Consider the following 22,453-nt stretch of genomic DNA (forward strand, 5'->3'; position numbering starts at 1 on the left):
CGTTTCCATGTGTTAGAAACTTCGGTTCAGGAGATGAGGTACGAGGTGAGGATGAAGTTTAATAAGATGCTAATGACGCCGTCTCTTTCCTTCCTGTTTGACGAAGTTTATGAGAATGCATTAAAAGATGTAATTGCATACTATTCTATGCATATTTTTGATTACAATATCCTTTTTTCTATTAAATAAATTATTATTTAGGATACCTTTAAACTCAAATAATAAAAGAATGAAAGGATTATTGCAGAAAAATTCATACAAAGTGTGTTCTTCTCTTGTCTCTGTTTTCCAGAACTCTCACAATCTACTGCACGATCAAGCACTAGCTAACAATTGACTGCCCGCTCACTGCTGATGTGATCTTTCTTGCACACTCCATAGACACCTACAGATATGTAGGCATCTGTATTTGTTAGGCTTTTTTGGTGTTGGTCTCAGGTATGATGTTATCTATCACTTAAGTTATCATCACCATCCAATATCAGCTGGCACACTACAGATCCTGCTTTGTAATCTGGCTTTTAGAGCCATTTTCAATCAACTTTCTTTCTAACACACACGAATCTGTACCTAACACACACCTAACTCCACGAGCACACGTAGCTGGGTTCAGCTGTGAGCTGCACGGTGTTTCTGTCACTGTGTTGGTCTTTGTGTCGATCTGTGTGTGTGTTTGCATGCATGTGTGTGAAATAGGTGTTCTTCACTGCTTTGCTGACGTGCTGATGGAGTTCTTAGAGATTTTGTTTATCTCCTATATGCATACAGTGGCTCAGGCCTCCCTAGACGCACAGCAGCACACACACACACACACACACACACACACACACACACACACACACCCCGCTGACACACTAACTTCTTTTTCTAGCACCATCGATTACTGTCAGCCAATACCTGCACTTCCTTCTGTCTGCATCATCAGGTTTCAGGAAGTGATGATAAATGAACAGCACTGTCTGCCAAAACCTGTGGCCATAGATATATAGCTCTAAAGAAATCAAAACGTTTTAAGACCCATGCTGCTTTAAATAAGGAAAAAGACGAGAAAACGTTAAATTGGATTTAACAAAATAAGTATTAAAGCCTAAATTCAGAGGTTTTATTGGTTTTACAGATTATATGAGGCAAACCATTTAAAAAATAACATTTTTATTATTTTGTTATATAAATATAACATTTTATATTTTTGCATAGAATGAGATTTATGAGTGGGAGACTTAATAGAGCAACATATTGTAAATTTCTTCTTGTAATACATTATCAATACACTACTGGCAAATATCAATATTTTGTCTTCGAACATGGAGGCACTCTAAACTGATTTCCCACCCTGCCAATTAGACTTACCAGAATAGCTACTCTGTGGCTCTCTGTGGTGGCGCTTATCAAATTAATTAGAGTAAAGTAAATGGCAGTTAACCAGCTTCCAGTGAAGAAGAAAAACTCAGAGAGGGGGGAATTTGTGGACTGTTGGGGAAAACAGCTTTGTGAGATACTGTAGATGATTGTCTTTCAGTGTATTATCTGATTCCCGAGCCCGGTTTACATGCTGGTGAGACAGTTTTCTTTTTGTCCATCCTCTTAACAATTAGATTTCTTTTAATAATGTTGAGGGACTCGACACTGTGAATCAAGGTCAAAGAGTCCTGACTCTGCATTTAAAAAGAAAAACCCTCTTAGGCACGAAGGTAAGAATACAGGAAAGGCAGTGTCAGAAAACATCTCCGGGATGCTCGGAGCTGTCCATCAAACAGCTTTACTCCTTTGCAAGGAGACAGGTACAGAAATGAGGTGGATGCACACGTGTGTGGGAGAATATCTGCACTGGCAGATATATTCAGAGGTAAGTGAGCTGTGACTGACATCATAAAGGAAAGAAGTCAGGATTGGGAAACGGAGAGGAACACTGAGCCCTGCTTTCTTATGACACACACACACACACACGGATGTTATGTGCACGTCAGCACACAGCCACTCATACTGAAGACTGAAGCACAAACAAGTCAATCTTTTCTTTTTGTCTGTCTCTATCTGTATTGTTTTAAAACTGGCACACACACACACACACACGCACACACACTGGCCTCAGGCAGATGAATGTGATTCAGTAGAAGAGCAAAGAGAATGGAAACATGAAGATGAGGCTGTACTGCAACACTGACGAGGAACAGGAGGTGGACTAAAAGTGACAGCACGCTTTGGTCATGGTCTGTGTATATACGACACCTTTCTGACACACAGGTAACAGTACGCTGTACCTGGGTGATGGCCCCTGTAACCCACTGATGGTGAACCTTTTTCACAAGCTCCACTGGGAGCCTCCCATGTGCCACACCTGGTGGGACTCTGGTGTATCCACAACTTTCTGAGCTTCCATATGTTCCAGGTATAGAATCTGAACATAACTAATGAATAAGACCATTGTGCTCTCAAAATCCTTTTTGTCTTATCATTACATCCCAACAAGGTCGGAGCTCTTTACCTGTCATTAGCCTGAGGAGGAGCAGGAGGAGACGTAGTTCCAGCTCCCCTTGATTTGTTGACTTTGGCGTAGAGCCTATCCAGAGGGTCATCGTCGGGGATGACTCCGGGCTCGTTAGTATGATTTCCGTGCCCTTGAAAGCCGGATGGGCCGAGAGGGGAAGGTGTACGAGCGTGCTGAAATGCTCTGTAGGGAGGCGACTGAGACAGAGGCTGTGGCACCGAGCCCATATCTCGGTCCCTGAAGGATTGTATACGGGCGTAGTTGGGATCTGCGTCATCATCTTCAAAATCGGGATATGCCGAACCGCCGCCACCGCCCTGCCGCTGATCTTGTAACTCAGGATGCGATGCCTCGATTCTGGAAAGGAAACGCAGGACTAATTATTGCATCTATTGAATGTATTTTGATTAGTGGACTAGCATAGAAAAAATCAAAAGCATAGAGCTCAGATATGACAGGCGTGGAGCATACAGAGGGGTGGAGACAGACTGATAAAGGTAATTAAAAGAGCTGTTAAAGTGAGCATTCATGTTCTTTAGCGTAGACAGACTAACACACCTCCTCTGAGTGCATGCAGTATTTCAGCTATTTCATCCTAATCATCTCATGGATAGAAACCTCCCCACCTCTCTCTCTCTTCTTTCATCCTCTCGAGCTCATGGTCACTCAGGAGGTCTGACTTTTGTCGCTGCAGAGCGGCCTTCGCTTCCTTCTTCTCCTCTTTTTTCTTTCCAAATCTGGACAGAAGCAAACATTGACACAGCACGTGGATCAAAAAGAAAGCCGGAGACATCACACAGTACAGCTGGTATACAGAGGACGTAGATAAAGGACAGACACTGCATCAGCACCACTCTTAAAAGAATCACAGGGCAGATACAGCCGGATTTTTTTCTCGCGTCTCACATACAAATAAACACACATAGAAAAGTCAACTGAACCGACAACAGCTCCCACGATGGGTTAGTAAACTGGACAAACAGGTGGTTAACTCGATGCCGACGGACGCTGGAGTAAAAGGCACGCAGTTAATCCAGATTTGACAGAGGAAGGATACACGCGAAGCTCAATAGGAACGCAGTCTATACAAGCTAACATAAATTAAAAGACGGCATACGCGCGACAGACCTAAAGACCCGCTTTAAGTGGCCACATATCAATACTCAAACCACAGCAGTCAATACTGCTTCTGTGTGGTCAGCATCAACAGCGTACTCAGCACTAATGGACACCAGACAATTCATTACCTGGAGGAGATGCAGGCAGACACACACACACACAAGACTGGATGTCATAATGAGCATCATTATATATTCAGACTTTGCCGCCACTGCTGAAAATGAAAAGTGAACTAAAGTGGGAAATGAAAATGTAAGAACTGAGACGTCACTGCACCGATTTGGTGACGTTGGGGTGATTTTGAGTCAATGTTTTCATGCTTTTGCATTGACGAAGCTCTAAGGCTCATCAAAAGTCGGTAAAGGTGAATAACACCTTAAAATCTGAGTTAACTTGCAGTTGTTGTTGTCAGGCATTGATCTCCGTTTGTGTTATGGTTTCCAGCTTTTTCACCCAATCAGGTTGTTTGCTCCATTTCAAACTCGTCTTCAAATGGATTCAACATTCTTATTAACATTTAATATCGTCATCATTAATATTATTACCTTTATGTTACCAGGAAGTCCCACTGAGATCACAATCTGTCTCACAAGAGAGACTACAAATACAACATAAAGTATAAATCCACAGCACATACACATAAAACTTTAATGGTTTAATGTTTCTTAAAAGAAACATCCTCTGTCTTTATCTAAAGTTTAGATGGTAACTATAAGTCCTGGGACAGAGAAGGGTACAGATGTAGACGCGAAGTCCACCTAGAACGGCTTTATAAAGTAAAATATACGACCATAGAAAATATAAGTGGTCAGTGAATGAAGACTCTTTAGAACTGCAGAGGAAGCATGCATATACAGCAAATCACCAATTGCAATTACAGGCAAACAAGTAAAGTAAGATTTATTTCTAAAGTACAAACCAGGCCTCGCTTTAAACGTCCTAATAAGATAAGCACTGCGTGCACTGAGAAATCTACACACAGTGACAAAGTACAGCCAGTTAGTTAAAGCACCTTCCACAGCAATGGCAGCTCAGTGTCTTCTTTGGAACGAGCCCGAAGATTAAAACCGTTTTTGTCCCATTTCAGGCACAGATGTTCAATCTCCACCAGCTTGGATGAGGAGCAATAGTGCACCGCTATTTTCAGGTTAGGTTCAAGTCCAGACAGCACCTGGAAACTCCAGGCCTTTCGTTCCTTTCCAGTAACGCTTCCTGTATTTTCCTGGCATCACGATGACGTTTGTGCATAAGTTCAGTAATGAAGATCTGTAATCAGTCACCTGCCTGCTGTCCTGGGTGTTGGGCTGCTGTTGTCTACATCACTACTGCTGTCAATCTCAACACTGCCATCAGTATTCTTGTCCAATCATCTTCCTGCCTGCCTTCTTTGAGCCAACCAGCCTCCACTTTGCGTAGTTTAAATCTTTGCTCTCTGTTACTCTCACTTTCAGACTCTCATTCACCCACCTCCACCCATCTGCACCTCACAGACACATCAGTCAGAGCTCCACCCAGGCCTCAGTCTTCATCACCATCGTCTAGATTTCGGTTGGTCCTTCCATTCTGCCGTGTTGGTCTAACCACTAAACTCTTAATTTCTCCATCTCAGTAAATTCAGCTCTTCCAAGTGATCTCTCCTTCTTGAACTTCTGCTTGTCGTGCCGTTAGCATGTAAACTTCTGCTCAGCACACTGGAAGACGTTTTCACCGGAGACAGCTCGAGGCTATTATCCGCTACAGAAAGAGTTTCCAACATAGCAATGCTGCCACCACTGTGTGTGACTGTAGGGATGGTATTAATGAGGTGCTGCTCAGTGTCTGGTTTCCTCCAGTTAGATCCCTCTTGGCAAACTCCACGGCGGCCAGTCATGTGACTTATGGAAAATGGTGGCCGACCACAAAGGTTTGAGCGGTGAAGTGCTGCAACACAGAAACTTTGGGTCTCATTCATAGTGACTCCTGTTGGCTCACCGATGCCCTGAAAACTGAGTCGAAGGCTCCAAACTTGATGATGGAGGCAGTTGTGCTGCTGCTAAAGACATTTACGTGTATCCGTCTTTAGATGAGTCTGCGTCCTCTCAGCAACCTTATTTTAACTCTGATTTACAAAAGATTTAAAAATCATTGTTGGACAATGAAAATAAAAATAATAAATAACGAGTATAGAATGAAACATGTTCCTGTGCACTGTAATTAGCCAGGCACAAACTTCCTCAAAGAGCAACCAAACAAAATGTTCTCTTTTCCATGATCCAGTTTGAAATTCCACAGAGAATTAGCATCTCTGCAAGCAGAACTTCCACATCTCTATCTTTAGGGTAATTAAGAAGACTTGTACTGTACAAATCTGTTTAGCAGCATTAGCATTAGCATTACATTTACACATACATTTACGTTACAAAACCTGCACACATTTTCATTAGTTTAGAAACAAAATATCTCTATACTCCCCCTTTTCTCTCTTCTCGTTCCCCTCACCCTAAAGTTTCTGCAGTTTTTGACTCCCCCTCCTTCAGCCAGGTTCTGCCAGAGGTCACTTCCTGTTAAAAGAGAGCACTTCCTCCCCACTGTTGTCAAGCTGTTGCTCAAAAGAGATCATCTGATTGTGCCTCACAAGATAAACCACCTGGAGGAGATGTTGGTGTAAACTGATGCTGTATAAATAAAATTCAATTGAAAATCGTAACCAAGTATGATGTTTCCGTACTAAACCATTTAGAGGTGTTTACCGTACTCCCAGCTCGATGGAGGAGAAGGTAGCTCATTAAACTTTACAACCAGCTGCTGTACAGTCGGGAGGACATGGTGAATTGAGCCAGTATTAAATACTTAATACCTCCAACACACAAACCCTGACCTTATAACAGCCTTTAAGTTTAATTTATCAAGTGAATTTATTGATATATGATCGTGCCACTATACCTGCTTATGGTTTATTTCAAACAACAGTCACAGTTTCTCTAAAGTGCGACTGTTTTGTTGTTTTAGCGCGTGCATATCACTGCTTCTGCAATAAAAGAAGGTATATTGTGAGCACAGAGGTAATAGGTTTCTTTGAAGTGCCTCATGTAGACTGGGGAAAAGCCTATTTACCACCCACAGAGGTGGACGCAACGGGCAATGAAGGGCACCAATCATGTGTGTGAATTAACAGCACGTGTGTGTGTTTGCCTCACAGGGGACGAGCCTTGCTCTAATTACCGCTGCCTATAAAGGCTTACCCTTTCCTTCATCTCCTTCTCGTACCCTTCCTCACAGCTCTTTTATGTCTACTCCTTCTGACCGTCTCCTCAGCGCACGCTTTCCTCCCATTAACCTTTTTTCTCTTTCGTTTCATCCGTAGCGTACCTTGCTTTCACCCCGTCACCTCAGCCTCTCCTTTGACGTTTTGCTCCTTCCCTTTGCTATCAAGCACTTCTCTCTTAAGCTAATCTGTCTCCTCTCCTCACCCCTGCGTCCTCTCCGGTGTCGGCTTCTCATACTAACAGAAAGAATAGATGATAAAGTGAACACAACATATATTTTAACAACAGAACCCTTCTCTGGAAATTAAAGAACACATTTAGCACCAAGATTATCGCCATGTCTTGCTAATTTGAAGCACACACGCACACCTTCATACCCCAATTTACTTTCTGCACAATGCTCAGTCTTTTGCATGACCCACTGTCATTGTTGCACTGTTGTGTCTGCACCGTCTGGTGTTACACAGTTGTTGGTTTTTTGCAGTTTTTGCACATTTGCACTTTATGCAGTCCTGTGTTGATTGTCCTGTGTCATACGTAGCACCGTGGTCATGGAGGAATGTCTCGTTTCACTGCGTACTGTACCGCTGCACATCGTTGGCCATTTGACTTGACTTGACTACTTTAATAGAAACTTATTATAAATAACGCTGGTTACAGAGGTCCAAACGGCACGTTCACAACCTCGTCCAAGCCTCGTCACATCGAATGGATCAGCTTTTATTTGTCTCCAGAACAGTTTCCAAAGTTTACTCAGAACGCTGCTGGAAAATGAATAAACCAACATCTAAAAGGTCGGAGTTCAGAAGGCAGAAATGTGTTGGTAATGGGGGAAGTCAGACGGGAATGCCCTAAACTGGTTGAAGCTGACAGAAAGGCTTTACAAACTTGGAAAACCAATCTCAAGAACACAAATGTGTGGCTACAGTGGACAGCTAAAAATTGGACCGCTGAAGACTGGAAATATGTTGTCTGGTCTGTTGGATTATCAATTTCTGCTTAAGGACACAGATGGTAGAGTCAGAAATTGGCAACAGCGCCACGAATCCTGGTGGTGTTCCCTACACCATGGCATAATGGTGCATGGAGTGCGTCCTTGGCACGCTTTGGGCCCAGCAGTATCACTCCGCAGTGGTGCAGCTGACCACGGGCAAGTCTTTATGACCACAAATTATCATCTTCTTGGAGGTGTTGATGATATAGAAAAGAAGATGTGCATCTGAAATGCACGTTTCCGTGTGAAATCACGATGCCATGGATTCTTTTATATCTCAGTACCATGTTAATGTGGTCTTCTGTTGGCAGGCGTAGTTTTGACGCCACACACAACAATCCTTAATTTGTCACTTATCCTTCATTTGCCCATTTTTGCTTTTCTTCTCTGACTGGAAATAGACAAGCAACCACATCCAGCTATAGACGATTTTCATACGCTCTGCAGCAAAATGAAAGAACAGCTGAAGAAGAAGAAAGAGATTCAAAGAAAACGGACACACACAGCTTAATTAAGCCCACTCTCCCATCCTGGAACACACAGTTGAACAAAGATTCATTCTTAGGAAATAAAAATAAAACACAGTAAAGTCCTATCTCCTGCCACTACCTTCCGCCTGAGCACGTAGGGTTTCTGAATCAACCCTCCTGCTGAGTGTATTCGTCGTGCATGCGCACACACGGTAAGAAAAGTTAACTAACACATAAATAAACTGGAGACAAACTGGCATGCTTTGATTTTGTCTCTCTAAACGCCGCTTTGTTGAACAATGGGTAAAAATAAAAACTTGTTTCATTTTTGTTTCTTTCAATCTTTCGTTCAACAACCCGTCGACGTCTCTCCTTTCATATTCTCCTTTGTTAAACGCCTTTTGTCCAACGAAGATAATCAGTTAAATCACAAACCATTGTCTGCATGTAATCACTGTGCACAGACGTAGAAAGGTCTCACAGGTGAGACTACACTTTTGCAGTTTTTTTCTTCATGCGCTTCATTTATTTGATATTTGATACTTTATTTGATGAACTGAAACCACCTAAAAGTGGAAAGGACTTAAAATGTAAAATCAAACAGTCACACTCACACACACACACACACACACACACACACACACACACACACACACACACACACACACACACACAGTTGTTTAGTTCTAAAGTGTGTTAAGTGTAAAAGGCAGGATTAATTAACTTTATTAGAAAAATCATCACAGCAAAAGCAACAGAAATTCTTTATAGCAAAATGTTATTTTTTTAGAATTGACATCAACACTACGCGTCAGTCGACAGACAGGCTGCGGTTTTTGTTACCTCCTTGTCAAACTCATCAGCAATGAGAACTCCATGCCTCAAGCAATGATGGTGGCATGGAGTTCACTTCCACAGCTTTTGATCTCAGGAATTATCACAACAACTAGAATTGGTTATTTTTTGTTACGCTCTGGACGTTTTATTTGTAACAATTAATGTATGTTTAATAGAGCTGTTGGTTTTAATTGTGTTGTTTTGTTGTTTATGAGCCTTTTTTTGTCTTTCATGTCGTACACGTTTCATGGATGAAAGGGGTTTTTTTTTAATTAAAAAATCGTCACACCAGAGGAAGAGTAGCTACTGATACTGCATGAGCTAATGGGGGTCCTAATAACTAGGGATGGGTATCGTTTAGGTTTTATCCGATACCAGTACCAAACCGGTACTTTTGAAACGGTGCCGGTGCTTAAACGGTGCTCAAACCGGTGCTTAAAGAATGGAGAACACACACTTTATCCAAAAACCTCTCATGTTCAGCTGTTTTTTTGTAAAAAGATAACAATGTTAGCCTTTTCAGCAGCTATAGGGCATATATGGTATCACTCTTGGCTGGAAGCAGTGCTTAAACAATGGAAAAAACACAAACTTTGTCCAAAAACCTCTCATGTTCAGCTGTTTTCCACTTTTTCTTTGGTCATTTTAGCCTTTTTGGCCAGGGTGAAGGGAGTATCTGCCATCAAACAAGAAGACAGCCGCATGTAGCTATGATGATGTTTGCTAGTTCACCTTACATGCATTAATGTAATAACGTGGTTAGCCTACTCAACGTAAATTACACACGAACAACATTAAGCTACTCACACAGAGAAGAACGGCTGCTGCTGCCATCATCATCCTCATCATTTCTGCTACACTGGCAGGGCTAGGGGCCAGGACTCTCCTCTTCGGGTTCTTGGGGGATGTTGCTAACTCCGGGTCCGATAACAGGCATCACAGTAGATGTGCACGGTGTGAGGTCTCGCAGCAAGCTATCAAATACTGCGCATTTCTTGGCTTTTAAAAAAAACGCTATGCGTCGCCAGGTGTTTCATTGGATTTGAGGTGTTACCTCCTTTGACAGTTTCACCTTAAAGCACTTGTTGCAGGCTGCTGAGTTTGCATATTTTGCTGTGAAGTACAGCCAGACTTTTGACCGCTTCACCTTGGGCGTTTTTAATCTATAGCTCTGCTCTAAAAGAACGCATGTACCTGGGCCCGCCTACTATCCTCGAAACTTAAAATGATTGGCTAGACTCTAAAGTGTATGACATCTCAGGAAAAAAAAAAAAGCACCGAAATAAAGCACCGAAATGTGCGCTGCTTTTCGGTCTGGTTACTAATAAACTAAACTAAACTAAACACACACACAGCCTGATGAGATGTTAAAATGTACAAGTTCTGATGATATCGCCTGAGAAGCATTGTTTCATAAGAAATATCAGAGTAAGATTAGCAGTTGATTAACAGCCAGTTAGGACGAATACATCACCTCTTGTTGTGTCATTAGTGGGAACAGAACGATAACTCATGAATATTCAGGAAGTAACACCTCAGTCTGTATGGAAAGTGTATGGCTCCTCATTTACATGTGAGAAAGTTTGCGCTACAGCCGGTTTTCCTAAAGCTCCCGTCTGTGGAGAGAACTACGGGAACTACATCTTTGGGAATAGGTGCGTACTTATGGTCTGCTTATTACAGTAAACGGCCGTGTCGCGCTTTAATACCAAGCTTCATGAAAGAGAGACGCCCACAGTGGGTAGAGTACACAGACAGTAAAACACTGTGGCAACACCGTCGAAGTTTCGAAAACTTTGCGGCACATGTCATCACGGCAGATGGGGGGAAAGACTGTTTGCGCAGTGATTGGGTGTGGGTAGTGAAATTAAACTCAGCTTTCCAAAAAAATTTGGTTAATTTGTTTTTTCATGATTGAACTCAGTTGTTACAACATTCAGGTTTTAGTGAAGGAAGCAAACGGTACCAGCCGTTATGTTGACTTTACATCCAGCAGACAGATGTCATTCAGCAAAAACACTCGTAACAATGTACAATCCACACACATTAACATGCACACAGATGTGGAGTGCTGAGTCACACCTGCGCTTTCCAATAAACCCACTCACAACCGAGAAAAATCAGGCCAAACATCTGTGACTCTCACTTCATCTATTCTTTCCTTTCTCTCTCACTCCCTCCCCATACCACTCCAAGGACACGCCTTCCTTTCCTATCATTGGAAAATAGATCCATGAGGGAATGGGTGATTGACAAGTGCGATACAATAACGAGCACGCACGCACATACACATACACGCTCTGATGACTGACAGGCATGACATCAGTCAGTGACACCCCAATGACTTCCTGTCAAGACGTTTGATTGGCAGAGTCCTTCCCCTGCTTCAAGCATGTGCGCTCTAATCATGAAACAATGAAATTCAGCGTCTGGTCAGAAGCCTGTTTTTTCCCCTGCTTGGGGAATTTGGAGTCGTCTTCCATGCACAAAATTTTCGAGTGCCTTGAAATCTCCTTTCTACTGCACGCGTCTATCTTCATGTACAGTTGGAAGCAAATTAAAACCTGCGGCCACTAAGACTGTTCTCAATGCCCCTGTGCAAGCTGCAAGCCAAAATGCAAAAATCTAAGATGCATGCATTCGAGTTTAATGCAAAATAAAAGTTGCAACTGAGTCTAAATGTGGAATTGAATGAAATGAAAAGTCGTCTAAGGACAACTGCAGCAACCAAAGCAATCATGAGGTGGTTCAATTTCAACCATCTGTAACCCCCGGCAACCAGTCACTAAAAAGCTGGGGAATACACATTTTCCCTGGCAACCACTGGTTACCAGGGGTTACTGACTGTTTTTTAGGTCTGCATGAATTGAACTTGGCATCAGATTTTGCAGAAACTGCCAGCAACCTCTAGGAGCCATTTGCAAACTGGTTGCAAAGCAACCAGTTGCAAGATAATCCCAGACCAGTTTCCCAGTCGCTATGGCTGAGGGTTAACTGAGAAAGAAGCTGGCCTGACTCAAGCAACCTGAATATACATTTATAAATTACATTTGCTGGACTTGTGCTAAGATCGGGAGTGAAATACGGCCTCCATCAAACTGCCAACATGTCATTTCTTCACAGCCTATTTAAGTGCTGCAACTGTACAGCAGCAACTCTTACAGGCAGCTTAATTCAAACACAGCAGAGCTCCACCAATCAGAAAATCTCCAGCAAATGATGGGGACTGCAGCATCAAAGTAAGTCCATTTTCTGCCATCAACCTTTTCATCTAAGCACCACACACACACATTCAAAAGCACACAGGCATACAGTATGCACAGACCTGGGCTAATAGGCCTAGCATGAAGCTCAACCATTACACAGCCCACAATGGAGCTAGTCAGTCCTAATGGGCCCCACCGTTGAGATGGGCTAATAGTCCCAGCAATGGAGCACTTTAAGTCTAACAGAGATGCAGCATTATGACCAGCTGGAAAGAGCGCAGAGAGCGGGAGAGGAGCCACGAGGAAAAAATGGGACAATATGGGGGAAGTCTAATTACTGGTATCAGTGAGAGGTAAAAAAAAGAGAATGGGCTTAAGGCTCAAAGCTCTTTAAGTATACATGTGCCATTCATGTGAAAGCTTTTCAATAATTATAAATGATAGTCAGCAAACACACGCATGCACACACACGTGGTGCTTCATATACGCAGACCCATTAGATATCAGATATTCTAATAAACATAGTTTAAATTTGAAAATGAACAGCGTGCACACACACACATCAATAACCACATAAATATGATGCAGTGACAGCAGCAGCGCCCGCTTACATTTTGTTCTGGTAGACCTCATCCTCTCCCAGTCACACCTGATAGATCGCCATATTTTCATTTGTACAGACTGTCTCTCTCCCTTCCTCTTTCACAGCCGGCCGCACACACGCGTAAAATATGTGCAGAGCACAGAGTTATGGCTGCGTGTACACACTATATTTCTGTACACATAAAGCACAATAACACGACGCTAAAAGGTCTGAGCAAGAAAGACAAAAGATGCACACTTTACAGAAAAAGAAATGCATCCACACACACTCTGGAAGATTCACAGTAACCATGTGCCAACTATATGACAACCATCTGACTGTGTGACCAATCGTGTTTTATCAGCACATGAATATTCATGACGGTGGGCTGGTTACCACGGTGCACGCACACACACACACGCAGATGACTGGCATATCTGATTGGCAAGTGGCAACGGTTCAGATGACGGAGCCAGCTGTCCACTTTAAAGGGCATTTGAAGCAAACGTTATCGCCGGGGTTAACGATGAGAATGAGACATACAGTAATTACGTAACTGCAGGTACTTGCAACGCTGAACCCTCCCTTCATCCAACTTAACAATTCAAATCACAAAATCCAGTAAAGTAAGCGTCTTCAGAGGCGGTGCACGATCAGCGAGGTAACGCAGCGGTTGAATTCAAGTTTCAAACGTGCGAACCGTCTATAACAAACATGCACACTTACTACTGTACAACCAGAGAGGTGCAGTAAGGCAGAGTGTCCCATACTGCCTCTCCTCCAGACCATTAGGCCAATCAAAGGTGCCCTTAGATGAATATGACAAATCAGCAGCTCGCCCCAGATTGAACTGTACTGAATAGCACCAATTTGCCTTCTCAGTCTACCACCATTACATGCAATCAAATGCAGATAGAGAGCGGGAGCTGGAGAGAGCAGACGGAGAGGGAAAAATTGGAATGATGCAAAGATTAGCGAGATGGGAATGGAGAGAGGGGGTGGGGGTGGTCGCTGCAAAAGATGGCAAGGAAGAGGAGAAGGAGAGAAAGGTTGAGATGATCACTGGGATCTAATCAAGACCTTCTTACAGTGATGAGCGATGAGGTGTAGGGGCAAGGTCTAAAAATATCCTCGGGTGTATTATATGGTTTTAAAGCACTTGTGGCGAGATGTGATGGGAGAGCCGGGGGTTAGATGAAAGGATGGATGGAGAGGAGGCTTGCTTAGATTAAACTGGAGATGTTCTCGGGTGTGCGGTGTAGGCTGTCCAAACCGTAATCAAACAGAGTGGCAGACAAGAGGAAGAGAGGTGGATGAACACACGCAGAAGGTATCACTGTAACCTTCGCTGAACTCCGAGGCGCTTAAAACAAAGACAAACGCGATGGAGCGACGTAGGTGGAAAAACCACATCCTTCAGTCTGTGATGTGTGATGGAGGTGTGCGCCACAAAAACCACCAACAAAAGGAAAGAGAAGGAGGTACATTCTGTCATCGTTTAACTACTTATATAAACATGATTTATGACTGAGTTACTTAGCTCTGTTTGCAGTGTGTATTTTATATGAAGTCATCAAATACTAGTAAATGTACTATATTTTTCGGACCATAGGGCACACTGGATTATGAGGCACATTAAATGCCTTATATAATGTTTTATAATTTTTGCTATGTAACTTTGCACTGTCCACTTTCTGCTGTAACAAAACAAATTTCCCACGTGTGGGACAAATAAAGGTTATCTTATCTTATATTAAAGACTAACCTTGTATTGTGGATGGATTATCTCAGTTGTTCTCCTGACTGAAGTTTGGTCCGTTTACAGCTTCCTGTCATGCGATTGCATTTGTCTCTAACCATCGGGAACCCTCACGTTAACTTTTATCAAGTGGAAAAAGGTTAGAGTTCATCCTCCAGCTTCACAGTGTTTATTCTATGCTAACATAGCTGTGTAGCTAGCGATCACGTAGCACATCATTATATACCAGCTAGTCCAACTTCAGTAACCCTACAAACGTCACTGCTGTTTAGTTTTCTGTCTTCATTTATGTTGTAAGTGATAGCAGAGCTGTACGTTTGAATTTTTCAGAAATCTCTCAGTGAGAACATGCTATATCATGTTTAGGTATCATGCTACATCAACCTAGCGAGCTAACTTCCTGCTAACTTCTAACTCTGTTAAATGTAATAAATTCTGTTTTCATGGATGCCTGGATGTTAAACTTAATTGTTACACCTGGTAAGGCAGCAACACTGATCATTTTATTAAAGATGAAAGAATTTAGACCGTTTTTAACTCTCAGTGATGCTGCAGTGTTCGTTTGACTCTGGGACCTGAAACAGACGGAGTTTAGGACCCAGTCGGTATGTTGTTGTTGTTGGACCTCCACTGCTGATTTCAGACAAAAGTGATGATGATCAAACATTTCGTCATTAATGACATCAGCAGTTATTTTGATAACATGTTTAAACAGCATCATTCATCTCAAGTCCAAAGCTAAGATTCACCAGGCTTCTATATACATGCAGTACTGTGCAAAAGTCTTGAGCCTCTCCTCATTTCTTTACGTTTGCTTCTAACGAGGTACACTGTGCTCTAGTTTTCTTTGTTAGGTGGTCTACAGTTTCCAGACTTTCTGAGGGTCTTTCAGAGTTTACTGTGCTTTCATCGGTTTCAGTCGTTGTACCTGAGCATTTTCGGAGGAATGGTTTTTTTGGGTGTTTCTTTGTTAAGCCACTTAACACTGATCTGTGAATCATTCAAGCATGAAAAGGCACCTTGAGGGAGAAACCAGTGTTGTTTCTGCACAAAACAGAGAACCAGTCTTAAACTGGATCGTTGGCCACTTTGTTACTAGCAGCCTGTTGCAAAAAACAGATTGTTTGTCCCCATTAAGAGTGGGCAAGATAGCATCAAAACTAATATTTCGATCAAATATTTCAAAGACATTTGCAGCAATTATAGTTGTGACAATATATTAAAATGCTGCAGCTTACAGGGAGCAGCATTGATTTATTTCTGCAAACAAATGCTGTTTAGATTTTTTTTAAGTACCATCAGATTTAGATTCTTGCATCTGGAAAGCATGTGATTGGAAACAGCTTCATTTTTCAGCATGACAGTGGCTCCAAACAAGCTGCCAGTGCAGTAAACAACACACAAACAACAAAAACCATCACGGATTGGCCTTCCCACAGCCCAGACCTCTACGCTATTAATTTACCGTGGGATCATCTCGACAGGAAACTGAACGAGCGGCAGAAACGCTCAAAGAAAAGCTCTGAACGTCCTTCAGGAAGCCTGGAGAACTATTCCCGAAGACGAGTTCAGGCTATGATGAAGATCAGTTCATACACACAAAGAAAAGGACCCATTTTCTCACTTTCTGCGCACACACACTTCCTGTTATCTGATCTTGGACTGAAGTTTTATTCACAATCCTCAAATATCGCAATATTTAATTTGAAAAGTCTGACAACTCAACAACAAAGTCGCTCCAGAGAACAGAGAAATACCCAGAGTGAATCACAGACCTTCAGTTTTACTTCACTTTGTTCTGTGTTACAAGGTCTCTTTATGTTTTGAGGGCTGGAGGACGGCAGCATTAACGTACGCACAGCTCAGCTGAACTAAGGATAAACACAGGAGGAGGCAGACAGGTAGCTCCTGTAAAGGTAAACCACACAGGACACAGCGCTCCGTTAGTCATCCTCACACTCGGTCACACTTAGCGAAGAATAAAAAACATCTGACATAATTATTAACAGGCTTAGATCAGCCGTTTACACAGTCCACTGAATAACAAAGATAGAATTTTAGCACAATAAAACAGGCTCTATCTCCACATCATAAAGGTTTATTTCCTAATGATTAAATGGTGCAAGAATGGGAGAAACAAAGTCGGCTGAAGGGAGATCGGGGAAAAGGTGGCGACTTTCAAAGAAAAAGAATTGAACCTATTCGATTACACAAAATTAGTGCATATTAGTCCAACTGCCTAATATTACACTTTAAATAACATGCAATTTGGAGATACAATCATTGTGATGAAATGGGACTTTGAAATCTGGAAGTGCTTTTCTGTGTCCCAGTTCACACAGACTGCTTTTGTCAGTGTATTTTGAAAGGCTGCGGCTCTATTTTGCAGATCAAATTGCACGCTGCTGTTTATCTGAAGATCTGTATCTGTGTAATAGTCATGTGAAACCCCACTTCAGAACCACGGTGGGGAAAAACACTGATAGTAGGCGGCAGTTAAGGTGGAAAGTATAGTAAATTGTTCATTGAAACACTTTGCCTCATTCATGCTACGTATGTTATAGTCACGCTGAGAGGTGCAGTCTTAATCATACAAAATAGTTCTGAGTGAAAATTTCAGGCCTCTTAAGGAAAATGTGAGCACCGGTCTCAGAGCGGTCTTTGTGCCCAGCAGCACGTGACAGCGATTCACGAAGGGACAAAAAAAGAGCTCAGTGTTCATGTTTTGTCCGACACGGTACGAACGCAGGTGGGATGTACACATATTTGATGATGCACGTCAGTTTTTCTGACAATAAACAAAGAAAAGATGACGGCCTAGTGAACTCTGCTCCTTGCATTGATACAAAAGGTGACCTGATCCTGTGCAGCTGGTGGTTCGTGGGCTCTGAGAGGACAGAGACCAGCAGCAGCAGCAGAAATCAGGACTGCTTATCGGTGACTAAAAACTGATCAGCAAACAGTAAAAAACACTGATATCTAAAAGGGCAAATGAAAAAGACACAAATTTCACTCTCGTCTCAGCAAACACACTAAACTTCACTGAGTGAGGCTCAGCAAAGCGGAGCAGACTGTCAGACCAGTACCACCACGTTTCCACTCAAGTCTGGATGGTGTGAATAATGTGAAACTGAAGCCGGTGACACGTTAAAACAAATATGTTGGTCTAATAGACGCTTTGATGTTCGTTTTGGAAATCACCGCTCTGTGAGAAATGATTTCAGAGCTTTCATATGTGCCGTGTGGTCGGCCGTGGGGACAGCAGGGTTTCTGGCTTTTATAACGTCTGTTTAAACTGAATCTTTAGTCTGCTGTTGTGCATCTCTGCTCAACGTTTGTATTTTATTACAAAGAAACAATGAAGTGAAGCTAATGCTAGCACTCGTTTTAGAATCCCTCACCTCAGCAGGCCGAAGCCGATTTTCTTGCTCTTCTTTTCCGTCTCCTCGGGCTCCTCGGTCTTCTTCTTCTCCTTCTCTTTTCCCTTCACCTTGCTCTTTTCTTTCTTCTTTGTTTTTGCCTTCTTTTTCTTCTCTTTCTTGCCTTTTTCTTCGGCCTGGTCACCAACTCCCTGCCGAGAGGAACTACTCGCAGGCGTGTCCCGACCTGAACTGGGCTCGGTACCATCATCTGGAGGGGAAAAAGAGAAGAACGATATAAGGAGGATGAAACAAAGTAGCAAAAACAACTACTTTGGATTTAATTCAATAAAACATAAACATCTGAAGCATCAACCTGACCTGAAGGATTGCTGTGCAGGAGAGACCACCAAAGGCAGCTTTAAGTACGATGACTGCAGGTTATGTCTGTGAAATGGTGTTTATTGATAATAAACTACACAAAAAAAAACAACACACTATTCTGGGGGTGTGACCCGACCAGTCAGTCAGTGATGCTGGTGACTTTTCCACGTTTAGCCGATGACGCTGTGTGAGTACAAACTGTTTGCACGGTCGTTTTCTTGCACGTTCACCTACAAGTTTGAGCCTGGTGCTCACACAGCACGTCACAAAGAGGGTCAAGGCCAAAAAAAACAAACACATTAAGCAACAATGTGCACAAATAAATGACTCGTGCAAAGTGTCAGATAAGAGTTTCCATTTTTCTCCACAGTGCACTTATCAGCTTTACAGAGAGTTGATTTGCTCTTCACAGAGTAAACCGTGACGCCTCATTGGTTCTTTGACAGACTGGAGGTCTGAGACGCAACACAAACACACAAACACGCAGAAATTGTAGACTCCTTGTCAGATTTCATAAGCTAACCAAACTAAATTTATGACTTCAAATGGGGCTTAATTTTATTTGGGTATTCACTTCAGCATTAATTACAAAGACCGTCTTCCGGGAGGATGGAAGTGTGCGTGTGTGTTTGTGTTGCTGCAGACCCACAGCATCCACAATGGCAGCAGACGTGATCTCACTAAAGAGTTTTTGTTGCTGTGATAATTGTGCACATATGTGGGTTTTTATTTTTCCTGTGAGGCTTGTTCACAGAATTTTAGTGTTTCAGAAAATGTGCAAATATCACAACAACAGGTTGAAGCAACAATCAGAATATTTGCTTCAAAGCAGGTCGATGCCAGAGACTCGGCACATGTCAGCATAAAGTCGGGATTTTTTCATCTTTTCTGCGCCAAAGAAATAAAGAAATGATCCAAATTAAACAGAAATAAGAAAAAGTATTGAGAGTAATCCTCAAAGGCACTGACTCATCACAAGTGAATAGATTAGAAACTGTGACACACTGTTCTCCTGTGGTATTAGCTGGACTCAGCTCAGGACCCCACACAATGCATCTGCTGCACATTAACTGCTTTATTTAGACTGTCAAAATATTACCAGTGTTTGCCTTTCTAACAAACGCAGGTCCAGGCTAAAGAGTGCAAACTCACCTCTGACAGGCAGCGCTCGATAAGCATTTACATGATTTAAACCCAAGCAAAAAGTGACGACAACAGACAAAGAGAAGCACACAGCAGAGGAATGAAAGACAGATTCAGTGCTCTCTGTCGATTAACTGCAGCTCTGAAAGTGTTGAATATTTAGAAGGATAGTGACAGATGTGGCCATGGCGTGTGTGTGTGTGTTGAAATGCCCTATTAGTCGTATCCTGTGTGAGTGTAGTGATCTGAAACAAGCCGACTCATTACTCTGGTGGTGACTGATAAGACTTGGCTGCTAATAACACAGCTGGGAGTTGAATATGTGCTGATATTTGGAGGCATAAGGTGCTTGTTGCAAAGCTCCTGTCACACTTTACTTGAGAAAATGTAATTGGGGAACACCTAGCGCACGGCGGTAAGTCGAGTGGGCATCAATCACTGCGTTAGAAAACTCCACGTGAACGTGGTGAAGATAAATGTCACCGATCAGACCGAGCTGCAGATACAAATCTGACATTCTAACGCAGCAACATGTGATGTGTAGACAAATGAATGACAATGCATCGTCAGCGTATCGCAGACACACGTCTCTCTCTCCCGCTTACCGTCATCATCTTCAGCCGGCCCGTCGTAGGATTTATCGATAGCTGCTCTGAAGCTCTCGTTGCAGCCTCTTCCCCTCACCATATTTGGGCGAGGGCGGTGGAACGGGAGGAGTTCGTTCTTTCTGTTGACCTCCGACATGGCTGTCTGGAGGCTCTCCAGGGAACTGGACTTCTTCAGGCCCAGGGTGGGGCCGAGCTCCAGGGGGCTTGATGATACTGTGGGGGGTGAAAGGAACTAATATTAGCATGTTGCAGTTGTCTCCTCCTGACAGTCAGTCAGGTTGCATTTGATCATTGAAGGTGAGACTGACAGCACAGAAAGCAACAGCCTTGGCAGCACACAGTGCTTTTGAATATGAAACCCCAGTTTTAAGGTAGAGAACTTAGATTAGTTTGAAGTATCACATCTCCCTTTGCTTTACTGCATTAAGTTAAAAGGGTCAGAAAGCATCTCTGAAGAATTTCTAATGATAAATATCTTAATTTCTGACGAAAAACATGTTCAATTTTGAACAGCAAATTCTGATTAGATCATCTTTAAACTTTGGTGCCAAATCTGAAGAATTTCACTGCACGTCAGTGATGTAGATACTGTCGCTCTGCTCCTGGTTTCAGTGTAGGGCTGCCACAAACGATTATTTTGATAGTCGACTAGTCACCAATTATTTTTGTGATTAGTCTACTAATCAGATCATCATCCATTGGAGGTAAAACGTATAGCTTATTGCACCAGCAGCATCTGCTCTTATATAACTATCATTAGCTTACAGCTTTAAGTGTTTAAGGTATGTGCTAACTAAAAATAAAGACAAGATGATAGTTTATTAAATTGCAATGAAATTTGCAGATTGTTTCGGTGGAGTTTAATAAACTCCTTGCTATCTAAAATATAACAGGACACCGGAGTATATTCTCAGCATCTCACACTTCTGATAATCAGCTGTCTGCTTGACGTTTATTCAGCTGTGTAAAAACTATAACTTTAATCTCAGCCAAACCGATTTACTCAGGAACAAATAAAATACTAAAAAAAAGCCAAACAATAACATTTTTAAGTTATCTAAGTGACTTATATATCATGTTTAACCTGAGTAGCGGAAGACAGCAATGGGCTTGAAAACAATTTGCTGCGAGTCCGGTGTTCTCACGGCTCTAGTGAGCCTTGCCCCCGGCTAGCTATCGAGCTAGTGGGTAACAGACGTCTCCGAAAACGTCGGCGCTCTTTTGAAAATATGTGGTGTCTTGATAAACTGAGCAGATATTTGAGGTTTACACAGTTACATTCTCGCCAGAAAATATGTTAAACGTTTATTTTGTGACCCAGAAAGAATAATAAGAGTAATTTTAAAACTAATTAGCTGCCGCCGTTGTTGGAAACTGAGCTGGGCTGCGCTATGAATTCTGGGACACAGCTTCTTCTTCTTCCGGGTTTAACGGCAGCTGGCATCCTTGTACATGCAGTGCTGCCATCTTCTGTTTCAGTCCGTTATTACACTCTTAAATCCTACTACTTATTCCTGTGTCTTTTGGGATCTTACAAAGCTTCAAACGACGCGTCGACTATTAAATCAGTCGTCGACGATTTTGATAGTCGACGTAATCGTGACTAGTCGACTAATCGTGGCAGCCCTATTTCAGTGCCACAGAAGACCCGACCTGCACATATACGGTAGGAAAGAGACACCTTTGCCCAGGTGTGGCGATCAAAAAAAAGCTTTATCCCTGCTCCACCTTTCTGTGATCAGATTAAAACCCTGGAGGAGACACAAGGACCAAAGCCAGACCCAAGGCCAATAAAAAAAAGAGATGCAGTTAACTATCCTGTTGTTGAGTCTGTGATGGATGGGAAGTCTGCTTCACCGTCCCGAGATCTCCATCCATCATCACGAGTATGCTGTGAGAGATATTACTGAGGGAGGGAGGGATCTAGCAGGAAGCATGATGAAGAGGAGAACGATGGATGAGAAGACAAGTATTCATGGGAGGGAGAGAGACATCAGATGTGTGTTAGAGCCTCACGTTTCAAGCACACAAAGTCTACATTTGTAGAAACAGCAAAGCTTGCACTCTTGGCATCTTGCAGGCAACCTAGCAACTGCTGCTATGTGCTGCACAAACCCAAGTTAAAAGCATCCGGACCGGGTTCAGCCTCGGGCCCCACTGTGATGTCTCCACCACTTCAGAGGATTGCTGTTTATTAAACAAAAGAGGAAGAATAGGTAATGCAAGTGTCACTCTGTGCCACCTAAAACAGAGAAGAC

The 22,453-nt window shown here is 42.6% G+C and overlaps 1 protein-coding gene across 4 annotated transcripts in view; it reads right to left on the reverse strand.

Annotated features, from left to right (window-relative positions):
* Positions 1 to 22,453, reverse strand: part of LOC102784822 (partitioning defective 3 homolog B-like) — a 214,020-nt gene that overhangs the window by 75,334 nt on the left and 116,233 nt on the right. For all 4 annotated transcript variants that reach the window (XM_087830172.1, XM_087830171.1, XM_087830174.1 and 1 more), the window contains 4 exons: positions 20,193 to 20,408; positions 18,103 to 18,331; positions 3,115 to 3,225; positions 2,486 to 2,845 (listed from right to left, as the gene is read on the reverse strand). In XM_087830172.1, coding sequence (XP_087686298.1) covers positions 2,486 to 2,845; positions 3,115 to 3,225; positions 18,103 to 18,331; positions 20,193 to 20,408 — 916 coding nt within the window. The remainder of the gene's footprint in view (positions 1 to 2,485; positions 2,846 to 3,114; positions 3,226 to 18,102; positions 18,332 to 20,192; positions 20,409 to 22,453) is intronic.

This window comes from Neolamprologus brichardi, chromosome 16 (assembly GCF_056152115.1).
Source record: "Neolamprologus brichardi isolate AB-2024 chromosome 16, ASM5615211v1, whole genome shotgun sequence".
In the NCBI taxonomy this organism is placed as follows: Eukaryota; Metazoa; Chordata; class Actinopteri; order Cichliformes; family Cichlidae; genus Neolamprologus; species Neolamprologus brichardi.